The sequence below is a fragment of the Mercurialis annua genome, linkage group LG3 (genome assembly GCF_937616625.2).
Source record: "Mercurialis annua linkage group LG3, ddMerAnnu1.2, whole genome shotgun sequence".
Lineage (NCBI taxonomy): Eukaryota > Viridiplantae > Streptophyta > Magnoliopsida > Malpighiales > Euphorbiaceae > Mercurialis > Mercurialis annua.
Window position 1 is genome coordinate 74,818,528 of NC_065572.1, and position 17,478 is coordinate 74,836,005.

The window sequence follows — 17,478 nt, forward strand, 5'->3', positions numbered from 1 at the left end:
AATCACAAATTGAATATTTTAAAAAAAAAATTATTTAACATCTATAAAACCGAAAATTAACCTGATGTGAACCGGATGTGAACCTATATCAACTGAACCATCTTAATTCAATTTTTAATAAAAAATTGCTTGGATATTCTTTATAATTTAAATGACATTTTATATAGAGAGAATTTTGATATTTAGTGTAATATACAAATTGAATATCTCTTTTAAGTGAGATGTATTTGACATTTTATAAAACCAAAAATCAACATGATGTGAACCAGATGTGAACCAACTGAAATAGCTTAATCCAATATTTAATAAAATTTGTATTGCTGCTCTTTACAATCTCCAGGTCTCATTATTTTCACAATTTACAACGTCAAATTTTCTTTTTAATCCTTGTTATCAATGATTTCTGATAAGCTTCGCCAACTGTTTGAGTGTAATTAATAGGAAGCAACTCCACAACATTATCAATGAACAACTTGTAAACAATCTTTCATTCCTCTCCTGCAATCCATTAAAATTGTAATGTAAACTAACATATTATTCTTACAATTCACAATTGCATTATTAGGAAAGCCTAATTGCACAGTTGTTAGAATTTAGAATTCATTCCTTTTTATATGAAAATAAAAATCATAGTAACTCACTATGAACTAAATGAAATGGTCGACAAAAGTGACATATGGAAATAGCTAGCTTGATAAATTAGTTACTGGATTGAGCGTCTAATACTAAACAATGCAAATATCAAGACATGGACAGTGAAAATTATTGGATTAACTCAGTAGCTCTCTTTTTGGTGGTTTGAAACACCAATTTCATCAAACAAAAACATTAACATTTAAGCCTAATTCCAAGCACCCATTACTCTAAAATCAAAGAAAAATCCAACATGGGATGGATATAATATTCACTATGGTTGATTAGGATAAATTATTGTTGACCAAGTTACAGTATATGCATGATTAAGTTACAGTTTCGCATCACATTCAAACTTACCTCGGGAACAATATTAGGAGCATCATCTGTAATTTTCCTCTCTTGAAGAGGAACTCTTCTTATGGCATTCAACATAAGCTTTCTCCTGCATCAATTTTTTGTTATCTTTCTCATAAACATAAATTAATAACTCAATAAAAGATTTTATAATCAGACTACTCTTTTCTAAAGCAATATAATGTCCATCTCCACAAAATGTCTTGAAATTTTGGACTTCTTATTTTATCGATGGTCAAGCTTCATATATCAACACCAGATTGTTTTTAGCGTTGAAATCACCCACAACTCCAATTAAACAACCAATCAATTTCTTATGAATTAATTCGATTTCAAATCACCCCCATTGAAGAAACCAATCAATAACGTCACGCCACCACATCACCATCAATAAAAAAGCTCATAATCTTTAGTTCTGTCTCTACACTCCTGCTCAGAACATCCACCGACAGAAAGATGGTTTCAGTCGGCATTTTGTCAACAAACAGAAAATTATCATTAAGAAATTAAAAGAAATTATAAATGTTTAAATGATAAATCTTATTTAATTTGTGGAATTAATCAAACGCCACTACCGGATCTTTATCTCTCTGGCGGTGGTTGAGCACCGCGCCGCCGGTTCGACCACCGCAGTCTGACCGGAATAACAACACCAGATTTTTTCAATTTTCTATAGTATCTTTCAATAAAGAAGAAGGGGGTAAAAATGTCTTATTTTATGTTAAAACTAACTTATTTTGGGTTATGAGGGAATTGTGAAAACTTTTCTTTTTTATTGAGAGATTACTGCCATAATAAAAAAGCTGAGGTAAAAATATAACATAGGACCATTTTTAGGGGATTTGTGTAGATTACCCCATATAGTTTGCATACTGGGCCTTGAATGCCTGCATAAGAGGCTGAGCATTCCACATCCAGACCTCCAAACAGTTCTTCCAAATAATGGGCCTTGCATATCAAAGCCCATCTCCCTACGGGTATAATGCAGTTATTTCGCTTGATTAGAAATCACACGACATGTCGTTTTTAAGAAAAAAGCCTTTTGAAGCAGTTGTCCCAAAATAGAACTAGTCGTCATTTAGTCCTTAATTTTTGTTGAATAAAATTGGTAAACCCTAACCCACTTCACCACACCTTGCAATTTTTAATTAGTTAGTTTCAATCAGCACATGTACACCACCCCAATTTCCAGTTGCAAAAGCAGGTAATCATCCAATTTCACACCTCAGTTCTTCGTTAATTAATTAAATTCGAAAATTACCAAATTTTTGATAATTATCACTCAATCAATCATGATCTTGCCCGAATAATTTTTTTTAAATTAGGACTTAGGAATTACGCATAATTATACGTTTTTTTATCGTATGCATATCTATACTTTTCCTTAATTGAAAAGAAAAAATGCCTGTGAAAAAAATAGAACAGAATGCTGACCATTTGAGCTATAACTCATTGATTACGCATAATTATACTTAATAGTGCTTAAACATATATATCTGATACGGTGATACATTATTATACATTGATATAGTAATAGCATGCATATCAAAGCTCCTATACAGTACACAAACTCAAACTCACCGCATAAATCTTCATTTCTTTATCAGAACATGCTCACCGGACCGTAAAGTACTATCTTTTATCGTTCCTCACATGGCCGTAGATTGAAGATTCAGAAAATGGCAAGCTTAATTCTAGACTAGCAGAACTCATAAGCGTTGTACATATATGTATATGTTTATAATTAGGATATTTACTTATTTGCTATCTTCTGTAATATGATGGTTTAAAGAAGCTTCAAGGTCATTGCAATCTGAATTTGCATACTTCAAGTAGTTCTCAATTTCGTTCTTTTCCGAGCTTCCGAGTCTTCGATGTGGCAACCACTTTATGTGATGATGATGAAATGGATTTTTCGGTTTTCTGTCGCTGATGGCTATTGCAATGTCGTTAGGGAAGAGGTCGCCAAGGACAAACGCGTGTAGTATTGTTGTTACGAGGAGAGCTAATACTACTAATGTAGAAATTATGCAGAGCACGACTTCTAGTGACCGAGTTACTACGTTTGTAACTTGGTTTGAGTACCTAATGGTTGCAATTGCGGCTCCTGTCATGGGGAATGTGTATGCCCACCAAGCTAATGAGAACCTGCAAATTGGAAAGTACATCGAGAGAGTTAGGCGACTTATTATAAGAAGAATATCAGCGGATTATGGATGGAGAATAAGGTTGTTGATCGGATACTTACTTAATTCCGCGGAAAAAGTTGATGCGAACTGCCTGCAGAATCATAAAAAACAGAACAACATGGATTAGAAGTCGATCATTGCGATGGACGTATATCAATATTGATTAATTGACTAGTGAAGATTACTAACCAGTGAGACATAGAGAAACAAGGCAATGAAGTAAGCAATCCGTGATCCATAATCGAAGGAGCCTTGAATCTTTGCCCATGCCATGGACGCGACACTAGGAGCTGCAACAAACAGGAAAAATACCGGATGGAGCTCCTTCGGGAGTGTTTCATTTGTTGGAAGTCTCTGGTACAGAGTTACAAATAAGACCAAGTAGTGAGCCAATCCAACAGAGAAGAAGAAAATAGGTCCTTCTTTTAGCCCCATTGTCGCACCCAACAACGCCCCTACGAAGTTCCCTACAACCGAGAGATGGTTGGAAGGATTCGCCACTTTTGAAAGCCGTCGTTGCCCTCCAGACATCCACTGTCCATAGATCTTGAGCTCAAGAATGAGGAATGGAGTCATGAGAACATACCAAAGAGCTTCTGGTAGTTCGGTAGCGACTGAAGGCGGTAGTCCAAGTGCTACGAAAAGTAAAGCTATCCATGGTGCAAAGAAGAAATTGACACGGATTGGGTGATAGTATTCGCGTCGAACTGCTTCGAAGTAGAGAATCATTTTAAGACCATAGGTGCAAGCTACAACGAATAGAAGAGCCAGAGAAATCCACCATAGGACAAGATTCACTTTCAGACTAACATGGAGAAAATCTGTGGAGGCAGAAATTGCTAGGGTCTTCCACAAGATTGCTTGGCTACTAGTGCCAAGACAGATACCAAAGGCAGAGATCGGAAACCGAAGAAGAAACGGCCATGTTTTGTCATCTGGGAGCACTATTTCCTCTGAGGCCTGTCAAAATATCAGAAGAAAAACTTGTTTAGATTGAAATAATAAGTGAAACGCTTTACGATCATCAGTTCTGTGGGTAAGAACATACCTTCAGGTTCTCTAGTTCAGGCCCTTCTAATGCATCAAAGTATCGATCTACAGGCAAAGCATCTCTCTCTATTTTAGGCTCAACAGAATTTCGTGGAGTTTCTTCACGTGGCTTCCCACGTAAATGCGAAAACTGCCTCTCAAATCTCCCTGACCACGTTTTGAAAGAATCATACCGTTTATCTTTCAGCTTTTTCATGTTCTGAGGGTATGGAAAGTTAGCCATATTGGCTACCCCCTCAACAGCGTATCCCTTCGGCATTGGCTGAGAAAGAAATTTAACACTATTCGTCTTAGATGAAGCCGAAGAAACTTGTTTTCCATTGCTGAAAACTGTTTCACCATTCGCTTCAAAAGGTAGTTTCTCGTTGTTGTTTGAGTTGTGTTTGGCCGGAGAATTTGGCATGCTAATCGAAATAGAATGCTTTCTTTGATGGTTGATGGGTTGAAAATCCTCGGAGTTGCTCTGAAACGCAGCATCTTGAGTTCCCTGTTGCATCATAAGCATACTAATTAAACAGTTTTCCTACATCATATTACAATTATTTCCTATTTTATTTTATTTTTACGAGAACTCACTCCCCGAGACGGAGCCCAGGATCACTGTCGTGGACTGCCCGCCAGCCGACATACATGACAATCCCGGAGTCCAATCTCAACCACTCCATTTATTAGAAAGGGCGTAGCCGGGCTTGAATCCGCGACTATGGCGCCCAGATGGTTGAGGCTAGACCGGGTTTCAATTTTGCTACAGAAAATTAAGACGTTTTGTTGAAAGATTTGTGATATACCGTAGCTAATGAATGAAAACCAATTGGTTGATTATGATCGGCAATCAAGACACTGTCTCTGTGAATGCCATCAAAGCCGGCCAGTTCATTGGTTGAGATGTGTTTGATGAGCGTGGGAAGTGATTCTTCCGCCTTTACTATTTCTGTGATCTCCATTCTATAACAGCTGCACCATAAATCAAGTTCATTACAAGAAATTCCACAGCTAGCAGAGTTTTTTATTATTTTTTACCTAATCAAGATTTCTTTAAGACACATCAAAAGCAGTTACATTTGTAAGAAACTCACGATAGTTCGTTACAAAACTTCTTAGCTAATTCCGAACACTCCTCGACTAACAAAACTTTATTCAATTAACAGAAAAACAACAAATTTCTTGCAGTCATTTCCTGATAATTCTGACTACTAATCCAATTATGAATCACTTAAACACAAGATCAAAAACTTCACTGTAAAATCAAGAATTTAATAAAACCAAAATAATGTAATACATTAGATCATAAAATTATATCACTACTCACCTCCAAATTTGATGATCTTGAAAACTGAGGCCAAGTCGCAGCAAAATGCAAGATCTGGCAGTACTCAAGACCACTAAAAATAGTGATGGAGAACTCTATCTCCTCTTCTTTTCTTGCAATCTTTAAAATAAAAAAGCAGAGATGTGATAGCTTAGAATAGAAAAATGAAAAATGAGCTCAAATGTTATACGTCTTTAGCTGTAGGAGAAAGCAGTATATATAGTGTTTTAATTAATGGCGGCATATATAATACTCTGCTTAGTTGAAATTAAATCCGTCAAATCAAATGCATTTAATTAAGTTAATTTTGTGATAAACACTAATGTTTTTTTTTAAACAATTGAGAATGACAGAATTGGACACATAGTATGCAAACTGGTGATTATTCCATGCAATAGTTGTGTCACGTTATCTTTGCAACTGACCAATGAGTGTTTGCAATATTAGAATCAATAATAGTTTATTTTTTAACATTAATTTCATAACATTGCAGATGTGTGCCAGTGATGCGGCATAACTGTTGCATTGAATAATTATTTATCGGTTAAATATGTTTATTAATTTTTATGTTAGGTCACCAAACAATAGTGATTCATTACAGGCCTGAATGATTTGTCATTGTCATTAGCTTTTTCGTTTGTTAAATTCAACACTTAATTACAAGTTTGATTTGACTAACTAAACTAATTACAGCTAAATTAGAGCTGCTTTGCTACTGTTAACTTACTTCAAGTAGTGAAAAATTCATATTTAAGCAAAACAAATATGTAAAGAGATGTGAGGTTAGTAATTCAGTGCAATTATGATCAAAGACAAAAAATAACAAATTTTGTTTTTAATATTTTAGAATGGACAATGACAAATAATAGTTGGTTTAAGCAATAATTAAACAATGAATAAGTAGCGCAGTAGGTCAAAGTTTCAATGTCCAGTTGTTACAACTTACACCGGAACTTTTTTTAAAAATTAATTACCAAATCTGCTACGATTTTGGTTTTATTTTAGGGAATGGGGGACCACTAATTGAAAGGTAAGCAAGAATTTAAAAACAAGAAATAAATAAATTTAAACACATAAATAATAGAAAAAAATTAGGAAAATTCGTAGACACCAATAATATTATATGTTGTTAGAAATAAGAATAATATCGCTAGTGTAATTTAGTTAAATAAAATATTCAAATAATACGTTATTATACTATTAATTTAGTCTATGAATGGCGTTGGACATGGTATATAAAAACAAAATTTATAATAAATTAATTAAATATTTTAATTAAGATTAGTCTAATAAAAAGTCAAATTGGGTTTCCTAATATTTTTTATTTTTGCCATTTTCATGGAGTTATCTTCAGTTCAACACGCAAACAACGGAAATTTGAAATAATAAGTAAACAAACCAGAGAATATGCCAAATTATAAGGATTTTTTAATTAGAATATTGTTGTTAATAAAATTGAAAACTATCCTATCAATTGAGATTAAAAATGAAAACCATGATACACATGTCCTCACTATAAATGCAAAATGATTCTTATATTGAGGTTAGTATGACCAATTGACATTTAAATCTAATACAAACAACATTGTTGATGTATATCAAACGATATTGAAAACTACATTTTCTAATTTAACATTCACATAATAATGTGCATCAAAATTAATTAGTATATAGTGGCAGTGTATGTTGCATGAATCATACATTACAAAAAATCTGATTTTTTTTTGTCTTCTTTATTTGGTTCAATCATTGAAAATACTTTACCGTTTCGAATTTTTCCGTGTATGGCTCAAGTTATCAGAATCGTAATTTTTTAACTCATTTTCAATTTTCACTTCCAATTACAGCTATTTGTCTTAATTGAAGTAAAAAAAATTCAAATATGTCATTCACATTTTAAATTCTTATAGTGAAAAGGCAAGTTTAAATAATATGAATCAATATAGAAAATATTTTTATATATTAATTTGAATAAATGGCGTCAATTGAAATTGAAATTTGAATGATGGGCTAAAATTGACAATTTGAAAAATTTGGATTATAAACAAAAAATGGCAAAAAAATATAAAATTATTTTTGAATGATTAAGATTTTTTATTTTGGTGTTTTTCATTCCATTCATTTTCATTTTGGTATCATATAGGTGGCAGTAGTGCCCACATATATACTGTGGTTACAGCCAGAAATAATTGACAATAATAAAGCCTATATACACATTATTAGTTCACACGGTTTCTTTATTTGACACCGATGAACATACATTCCCTGGACTCTATATAATTCTATAATTTCTGGGAATGTTCCTTTATTTTCGCATATCAAAAATCAAAACCCTAAATCAAGAATCATAACTTTTTTTTTTTATAATTGGAGAGGGAGTAGCGCTTGTGGGAGGAATTGAACCTACGACCTTAATATTTTGTGTCCAGCGCTTATACCATTTGAGATACAGCTCGTTGGTTCACAACCTTTTTTTAATCGGTATATTAATTATGTTTAGCTTTTAAAATAACAAAGCTTCTCTATATAGAATATTTTCAAGAGATGTACAGAAAAAGAAATATACTAAAGCACACGTAAAAAGTATGAATAGACTCCAGCAAGAAACGTCCACCAGAATTCATGTGATATTATTTATTTTCTTTTCAAAAGAAATGAGTGTACCACATGCATGCATTGAATTTATGGCTATTATATTAACTAATATTATAGAAAAAATTATAATAGAAGATATTAAATTCTTTAATTATAATTAATGTTCGTACCTCATAATAAACTGGGTTGAATTTAAAATAATCTTGAGCAAGAAAAACCTTGACAAAATCTCCGATGTTTTTACCTCCCATGGTGACAAGAAGTGAATATTAACATTTATATATAAATTGTAATTAACTTTGAATTCCATTTTTATCAATGGTTCCTTCTACATATACTGAGCTTACGGTTATAAGCTTTGTCATTTTGCTTCACTGGAGCATGAATTTTGCTTCTTAAAATAGGCTAATTTGAAACTACTTTCCTTTTATTATTTTTATTTTTAAATAATTAAATTAATGCCTACATATATAGCCAAGTTTTTAATTCACGTCATATAATTCAATGCAACTGCAAACAATAATTCATGCATCAACTAACTAAAACAACTACTACGTTCTTGTTAAAAAAATACTATTAACCATTAACTATTATATAATTTAGGGTATATTGAACTTTCAATGTATAAAGAATAATATTTCAATGAAAGTAATTTGAAATAAAGGACTTGAATAATAAAAATAGTAGATAGTTCTAATTAATTTAAGTATAAGTAAGAATTGATGGCTGGTGTGGTGAGGAATTGCGATGGAAACACTAAGTCAATCTGATCGACTACTTTTTCCCGTAACGCCAAAGCTTGGCGATCCCAGAAGCTGGCTCAAAGGTCTTCCAAATATCATGCATTATCGAGTCCGACATTTTAGAAGTCGTTGACGATATATAAGAGATTCGTTGTTCGATTGTGAAAATATACTCACTTTTGATTGTCTTTTATTAGTGAAGCAGATTTATACTTTTTTTATCTTATTTGTTAGAAAATTTGCGAATAAAACACCGCATATTATAGCAGAATGTATGTTTTATATCAGGTTATCGGATGTGAATCACGAACTTATTCGTGTTTCTAAATACTATAACTATGTCGGAATTCAGCTATTATATTCTATTGTAATTTCAAAAAAGTAAGAGTTGATGGAAAATTGACGTGAGACCTAATGTATGACACTAATACAAAGGTGGAGAGTACATGGAATTTGGATAGGTCATAGGTCCATAGCTGACGTGGAAATCAACTATAGAATGAGAATAATTGTGTTGAAGAATAAAAGATGACATGGACAAATACAAGTGGCCAAAATCTGAAATCTAAAACCTAACTACGTTAACCATATTGTGGAGAACTTTAGTAGCATGTCTTTAATTGTGGAGTACAGCATCACCATGTCCGTACACGACATTGAGGATAGTTTGATTTTTATGATGTTTTTACCAAATAAAGTACCAATTTGCAACTAAAAGTCTGTTTCCCTTTTCTTCACTTTGCTCTTTTTAATCCCTACTTGCACTACAACTAGGGCCGAGCAAAATCCGAGCCAAACCGAGAAAACGAATTAAATCGAAGTATAATTAGTTGTTTGGTACGATTATTTAGTGAAAACGGTTTAATTGATGGCCGGTTTGAAGATTTTTGAAATTTGGTTAACTGTTCAGTTGGAGGGTTCAAAGGACCAAAACAATCGGAAAATTGAAAAATCGAACTTTTCAAAATCAAGAAGGCTTTTACTTGATTACGTATCTAAATTTTGGGAGTTTGTATTTTTACTTTTTTAAGGCTCCGATTTGAACTTGGATTTACAGGCATGTCAATAAGTCTAATCCGGAAAAAATATCAAAACTGAACTGACCAAAAAGTTTGATTTAAATTTTGTTTGGTGTTTGATAACGGCATTAACGGTTTGGTCAATTATTTATAAAACTTTGATATTTTCGGTTTCGATCGATTCAAAATCAAACCAACCGATGCTCGTCTCTATCTCCTACAACTTTTTATCCTCCAAATTTGAATTCTTTTGTTTATTTTTATTTATTACATTGTTTTGGTGGGTATTCCCCCGATTGGTCAAGATAATAGCCATCTGAAATTAATTTATTGAAACATTATTGTGTATAAGATCTTCATAGATTTACTTACGTAAATTCATTATATAGTTCAAATATAATGAATCTATTTGATTGGTTTCATGAAACTTCTGCCTGTATAACAATTTTTTGATGTATACTTATATGATATATCTTTTCAGGAAAAAAAAAAACTGTTCTGTTATGTGTTTTGGGACTGGGCTGCTGTTTGTTGGCATTATAGCCCAAATTATTAAATATGTGGGTTTGCGGGCCGTTCACGTTTCAGATTAACAATAATTCTAGACTTGGCTCGGGAGTCTTTGTCATAAAAAACAACCATCTACTAACCATGGCAGGTAATTTAAACAGAACTAATTTCTCTACATGTATTAACCTTAAATTGATGTTGAAATGCCTGCAAAATGCAATTCTATGTTCATCATGTAGTGCTATTAATTGTCGAGTAATTTGAATTGTGAGGCAGTCTGATTAGAGTAATTTAAGTTCTGATTTTTTTTTTGATTATTTGGAAAAGAGTGTTGCTGGGTGAAAAACTACTACCTTTATTCAAATGGGCCAAACTCTAAATTTTTATTTTTTTATTAAAGGCTGAATTACTTAAAAACAAGGGTTTTTTATATAAAATACTGATTTTGGCAGGCCATTTACTTTTATACAGGACAAGTTAAATCTTTACTTTACCTACCTCATTTTCTTACTTTAATAACCTGTACTTCAAATTTCTTTCTTTTATACGATTTTTATTATTTCTCTCAATCATTCTTCTTCTCCACGATTTCTTTTGAGCTGTGAAAGAAAATTTTCACGATTTCTGCTCCTTCGCTTCCGTCGTTCCGCCTCCTCCGTTCCGCCATTATGCCTTCGCCGTTCCGCCTCCTCCGTTCCGCCGTTCTGCCTTCGCCGTTCTGCCTTCGCCGTTTCGCCTCCATCGTTCCGCCTTTGTCTCGCCGCGTCATCTTTCTTTTATCTTTTTAATTTTAGATCTGAAATTTTTTGTTCTTCTTTTTATTTTCAGATCTGTAATTTGTTTATCTTTTACTGTTGATTCACCATTAAACATGTATAAAGAGTATCTTTAAAGAATCTAATACTTATTTCATGTTATATAGAATAATTTTATGATTTTATATAATAAAATTATGTTATTTCTGCATTTTTCTGCATTTTGTTGTATTTCTGCGTTTTTTTTATTCTGCAGAATGATTTGTTGATGATGATTGATTGCTGAATTATTGTAATGTTACAGTGTTGTTGATTTTATGTTGACTTTATGTTGATATTATGTTGATATCTACTGATTCTTTTTCTTTTAACATTGACAAATAAGATAATATTGTCTGTGAAATAAACTTTCGTTAGATGAAATGAAACTGTATCATAACCGTCTTTGTCGAAATTTAGTTAGGTATGAGAGGTGGAACGCAAAACAGTTATATAAGTGATTTTGAAGAAACTGTGCAGCTGCAAAGAGAATTGAGGAAAAAAAATATTTTGAAATAGATTTCTTTAATTTGTGAACTGTTGTGTTGGTGTATATTTAATATATTTTTATTTTTATATGTAATAATTTTATTTTTTTCATTTGAATTATTGTTGTTGTTTTTTCATATTATTTTGATTACTTACTATGCTAATATATTTATCTGATTCATTTATTTTAAACATTTTGTACCTTTGTTGTTCTTTAGTAGAATTACTACTATCATATTAACAAATATCAACATAATGTCAACATGATATCAACAATTAATGCTAATTTAGTCAAGATGTTTGTAAAATGAGAACATCGATTGATTTAAGCAAAAAACAATCAACATATTATCAAAAATATGTCAACAGGTCATCAACACAGCAATTTAAGACTAACTTTACTTTTCTTTTAATGATTGAAAAATCAACGTGTTATCAACAACATGTCAACATAAAATTGAAAATAAAAAAAAATAGAAATACTTATCAACATAATGTCAACAATAAATCAACAACGAATCAACAATTAATGTTAATTTAGTCAAGATGTTTGTAAAATGAGAACATTGATTGATTTAAGTCAAAAACAATCAACATATTATCAAAAACATATCAATAGTTCATTAATACATCAATTTAAGACTAACTTTATTTTTCTTTCAATGATTAAAAAATCAACATGTTATCAACAGTATATTAACAACATGTCAACATAAAATTGAAAATCAAAAAAAATTGAAATACATATCAACATAATGTTAACAATAAATCAACATAAGGAATAAAATAAAACATAATTTTTTGAAAAATTGTGACAATCGATAAAATATCAACAAGAAATCAACAACATGTCAACATGATAATGCTAACATATCCTTATCTAATATCATTTAAATTTTTTTTTTAGTTTATTTCACGCACAAAATTATCTAATTTGCCAAAAAAAATTAATTTTTTTTTCGATGTTAAAATCAAGGAATACCAACTGATTATCAACACAGAATCAACATAAAATCAACAACACTGTAATATTATAATATTTCAGCAATCAACCATCATCAATAAATCGAACTGCAAAATAAAAAACACATAAATACAACCAAACACAAAAAAATGCAGAAATAACAAAAATTTATTCCATATAACCATAAATTTATATTACATAACATGAAATTCGCATTATATTCTTAAAATATAATCTCTATACATGTTTAATGGTGAAACAACAGTAAAAAAGTTGTAAATCTGAAAATAAAAAAGAAGAAGAAGAAGAATAATGAATAAATTGTAGATCTGAAATCAAATAGATGACGACGACGAGTAGAGGAGATGATATTGTTGGCGAAGATGACGAAGAAGACGATGATGAGAACGATGACGGAGGAGCGGAGGAACAGAGGACGACGCAGCGGAAGACGGCGGAGAACGGTAAAAAAGAGGTGACCTGAGAGTGAAAGAAAGAAACATGAGTGAAGAGAGAGAAAATTGAGTTGAGAGGAAGAAAGAATTGAATAATGAGGAGAGAGAAAAAAAAGTGAAATTATGATGTCTCTACTATTAGGGTTGAATATATACAATCCGTATAAAAGTAAGAATTGTGTCCGCACATGGTAGTTTAGATAGCTGAAAATATGACCCGTATAAAAGTAAAGATTTAGCCAATGTTGGTTGATTGTGTAAAAAGCCCTAAAAACAACTCACTTTTAACTTTTTTTCGTTTATTTGAACGTGTCAGGGTATCAACAAAAAAAAAAATTAAAGGTGGGTGGTTTTTAAATAATTAAGTTTTTGTTAAATAATCTTAACAAATTATGCCCATGGTGCATAATATTAAACTAGCTCATTAGTTAAATTTTTGTTTGAATTACTCTTTTGAATAAAGAGTTTTTATATAAATTTAAGTTAATTGTTTAGTTTTTGAATAATATCTATTTTTCTTTATTATGAATAAATTAAAGATATTTGCCTATATTTTTAATAATAATTTTTAAATTAAACAATAATACAAAATTTTCAGAAACCAAAATGACAAAATTATAATGGTGGTGGTCCTATGCATAAAGCTTATACGGAATCCAGCTTACGTCGTGTTGTATTTAGTTGGTAAGAAAATGCACACACATACAGAACTACCTACCTATATTTTGTTAGATGATTTAGTTGTGGATCAAACTTACATTTCTAAGCCATCTCCAATAGCACACTAAATTGTTAATTTGGTGTATTTTATATCCAACTTTATTATAATGTATCTATCTTTTTACTTTATATTTAGAGTCACTCTATTATAGTAAACATTAAATAGAGTACTATTGGAGATGAAATAGAGTACTCTATTATAATATACCTTTATTGTATATGTCATTATTAAACATTTGTTAATTTTTGTTAAAAATAGTCTGAATAAGTGTATCCAATTTAATCGGAAATATGAATATGTAATATTAAATAAAATAGATTGGTAGTAATTAATTCAACAATTTATACACATATTTAGATAAGTATATGTTATATATTTTAAAAGTATATGTTTAAATAAATGTACATATATTTGTTTTGTAAGTATTGAATAATTTATGGGTGAAGATGTAAAATGTTTAAATAATTTGTTGGATTGCTGAAAATATTCTTTTGGTGTAAAAAAATAAGATTAACTATTAGAGATGAAACACTGTACAAGTGAAGTTTTAGTATGAAATTCACACTATTTTAGCTATAACTATTGGAGATGTCCTAACGCTCTATTTTCTGTTTAAAACCTTCATACAAATACAATATTATATTTTGAAATAAATTTTTATTTAGGATAAGTTTGATTAAATAAGATTTTTTTATTTTTTTTTTTGATGAGAAAAATAATACTTGCAAAGCAAGACAAACAAACTAATTAAACAGAACCTTCAGCCATATTGCTGCAATCAATCATGTCTTCCCTTAGCACCTTATGAAACTGATGAGGCAAGTCTTCTATCCAGATATGTTCTTCTGAAACTGCTTCCTTTGCAAGAAAATGAGCAACCTGGTTCGACCGGCGAGGGATAGCTCTCCACTTGATCATATCAAACCTTTCTGAGATCTCACGAATATCCTTCAATAAGTCTCCTAGATCTGTCAAGTATACAGCATTATTACATAGGGCAGCAATTAACTCAACATTATCACTTTCGACCTCGATCTTCTTTAAGGAACAATCTGAAGCTAATTGCAGTCCCCATTTCAGAGCTTCAGCCTCCGCACAAATAATCTCTGTTGAAGCACGCTGCCTGACGTTACCAGCTACAATGATCTCGCCATTTTCATCCCTTCCAACCACACCAAGACCCCATAATCCATTCTGATAGTTTCCTGCATCTGAGTTCAATTTAACCCAACCAACATCAGGTTTTGTCCAGGCTCCCTTGTTACTACAACCCTTCTTAGAACAATGACCATTGGCATCATGGAATTCCAGCAAAATCTTACTACACAAACTTAGCACAGCTTCATGGGACATAAGAAAATTATTGAAGCACAACTGATTACGTGCAAGCCAAATTGCCCATGAAAGAACCCAAAAATAATTAATCATGACCTTTGTATCAAGTTTTGAAAAATAACATTACCTTTAAAACGTGTCAATTATAGACCACCTTTCATTTTTTTTCAATTTCATCATGGGCACATTTTTTGGTGAAATTTTGCTGACTTGGACAGCCGATGAGTCTGCCACGTGTCATGCCACGTCAGAAAAAATGCCACTAAAAATCGCCGATGTTATTTCTGAAAAAAATGAAAGGTGGTGTCTATAATTGACACGTTTCAAATGTTGTGTTATTTTTAAAACTTGGCGCAAAGATCATGATTTTATATGTAATTAACCCTTAAAATAAGGCCATGAATTTATAGCTCCAACTTTGAAATACAAATTGCAGTGATATAAAATCTGAGCATATCAGGATCTTTTAATGAAGCTGTATAAAATTTTATTATAATTTAAAAATCAAATCCAACTTTTTTCTTCATTAGAATATGCAATATAAATAAAAGAAAACAAAGATTAGCATAAACCTTGTTGCAAACGGGACATAAGTTCCGTAAAATTTGGTCACTCAAAATTTTTTCACCAAAATCATTGGAATATCTCATGGTTACGGGATTAAAAATTGAGACATACAGTAAGCTAGAATCAAGTAAATAATCGCCTTAAAACAAGGCCATGAGTTTTAGTTTCAAATTTAAAATACAAATTTATGTGGCAGTGCCAGCAAAATGTGAACATAATCCGAGCATACAAGGACACATCACCATCTCCTAATGAAACTTAATAAAATTAGATAATACTTTTAAAGATCAAAGCCAACTTTTTACCTCATTAGACAATTTAAACCCTATAGCAAACGGGATATAAATTTCCCCAAATTGATCACTTATAAAATTTCCACCAAAACATTAAAATGTCTCATGCTTGCGAGATAAAAAAAAAGGTCACATCAAATAAATAATCGCATCAAAATAAGGCACTAGTTTGAAGTTCCAACTCAAGAATACAAATTTTGATAACACTGCTAGCATAACCTGAGCATAGCGGGACACATCACAGTATCTTAATAAAGTTCTATGAAATTAGAAAAAAAATTAAGATCAAAGACAAGTTTTTGTTAATAAGAATAGGCAACATAACATAAATTTCGTAAAATTTAATCACTCCTAAAGTTTCCACCAAAACCATTAAAATGTCTCATAATAACGGGACAATATATTGAGACAAAAAAATAGTCACATCAAGCAAATAATAACATTAAAATTCGACCACAAATTTAAAACTCCAACTTTGCAATAAAAATGTCAGTGATACTTTCAACAAAATTTGAGCATACCGAGACACATCACAGTATTTTAATGAAGCTTCATAAAATTTTATAACAATTATAAAACTAAATCTAACTTTTTCCTTCATTAGAATATGAAGCATAAATAAAAGAAAACAAAGATTAGCATAAACCTTGTTCAAACAGCACATAAATTTTATAGAATTTAATCACTCGAAAAGTTTCCACCAAAACTATTGAAATATCTCATCAGGGGACAAAATATTGAGACATAAAATAAGGTACATCAAGTAAATAAACCTTGTTGCAGACCGGGTAGAAGTTTAATAAGTTTGACCACTCATAAAGTTTCCACCAACAACAATATAATGTCTCGTGATTATGGGACAAAAAAATGACACATCAAGTAAATAACGACATTAAAATCATGTGACAAATTTCACGTTCCATTTGAAATACAAATTTCAATGGTAATGCCAACAATATCCGAGCATACCAAGACACATCCCAATCTCTTGATGAATCTTTGTAAATTTTGATAAAATATTTAAGATCAAATCCAACTTTTCCCTTCATTAGAATTGGCAGCATAAATACCATAAACGAAGAATACTCGGTTCTTCTTCTTTTAACTTTTCCCTTCACTAGAATAGGTAACTAATATTATTTTTGCAAACGAGATAAAAAAGATATGACCACTCATAAAGTTTTCATCGAAACCATTGAATTGTCTCATAATCAAAAGATTGAGACAAAAAATAAATTCCCATCAAGTAAATAATCACATTAAAACGAGGCCGTGAGTTTTCTTATGATCATCGGGCAAAATATTGAGGCAAAAATAAAGTCGCATCAGGTAGATAAATAAATTAAAAAGAGGCCATGAGTTTAAAATTCCAACTTCGAAATACAAATTTCAGTGAGCATGCCAGAAAAATCCGGGCATACAATGACACATCAAATTGTCTTAATGGAGAAGCTT

The 17,478-nt window shown here is 31.2% G+C and overlaps 1 protein-coding gene and 1 long non-coding RNA gene across 3 annotated transcripts; one reads left to right on the top strand and one right to left on the bottom strand.

Moving 5' to 3' along the window:
* Nucleotides 1-2,060: 2,060 nt before the first annotated feature.
* LOC126673498 (uncharacterized) lies at nt 2,061-2,816 on the top strand. The gene is made up of 2 exons (XR_007639307.2): nt 2,061-2,194; nt 2,598-2,816. It is a non-coding gene; the product is annotated as an uncharacterized LOC126673498 (long non-coding RNA).
* Nucleotides 2,457-5,733, bottom strand: LOC126673497 (S-type anion channel SLAH3-like). Of its 2 annotated transcripts, XM_050367663.2 has the most exons (6): nt 5,539-5,733; nt 5,018-5,183; nt 4,228-4,716; nt 3,369-4,139; nt 3,239-3,270; nt 2,457-3,138 (listed from the first exon to the last, which is right to left on the bottom strand). In XM_050367663.2, exons 2-6 carry the CDS (start codon nt 5,171-5,173, stop codon nt 2,748-2,750), a joined length of 1,839 nt encoding a protein of 612 aa, XP_050223620.1. In that variant the 5' UTR covers nt 5,174-5,183; nt 5,539-5,733; the 3' UTR covers nt 2,457-2,747. The 2 variants fall into 2 exon arrangements, with proteins under 2 accessions (XP_050223620.1, XP_050223621.1); XM_050367664.2 differs by lacking the exons at nt 5,018-5,183; nt 5,539-5,733 and adding an exon at nt 4,806-5,009.
* Nucleotides 5,734-17,478: the final 11,745 nt, after the last annotated feature.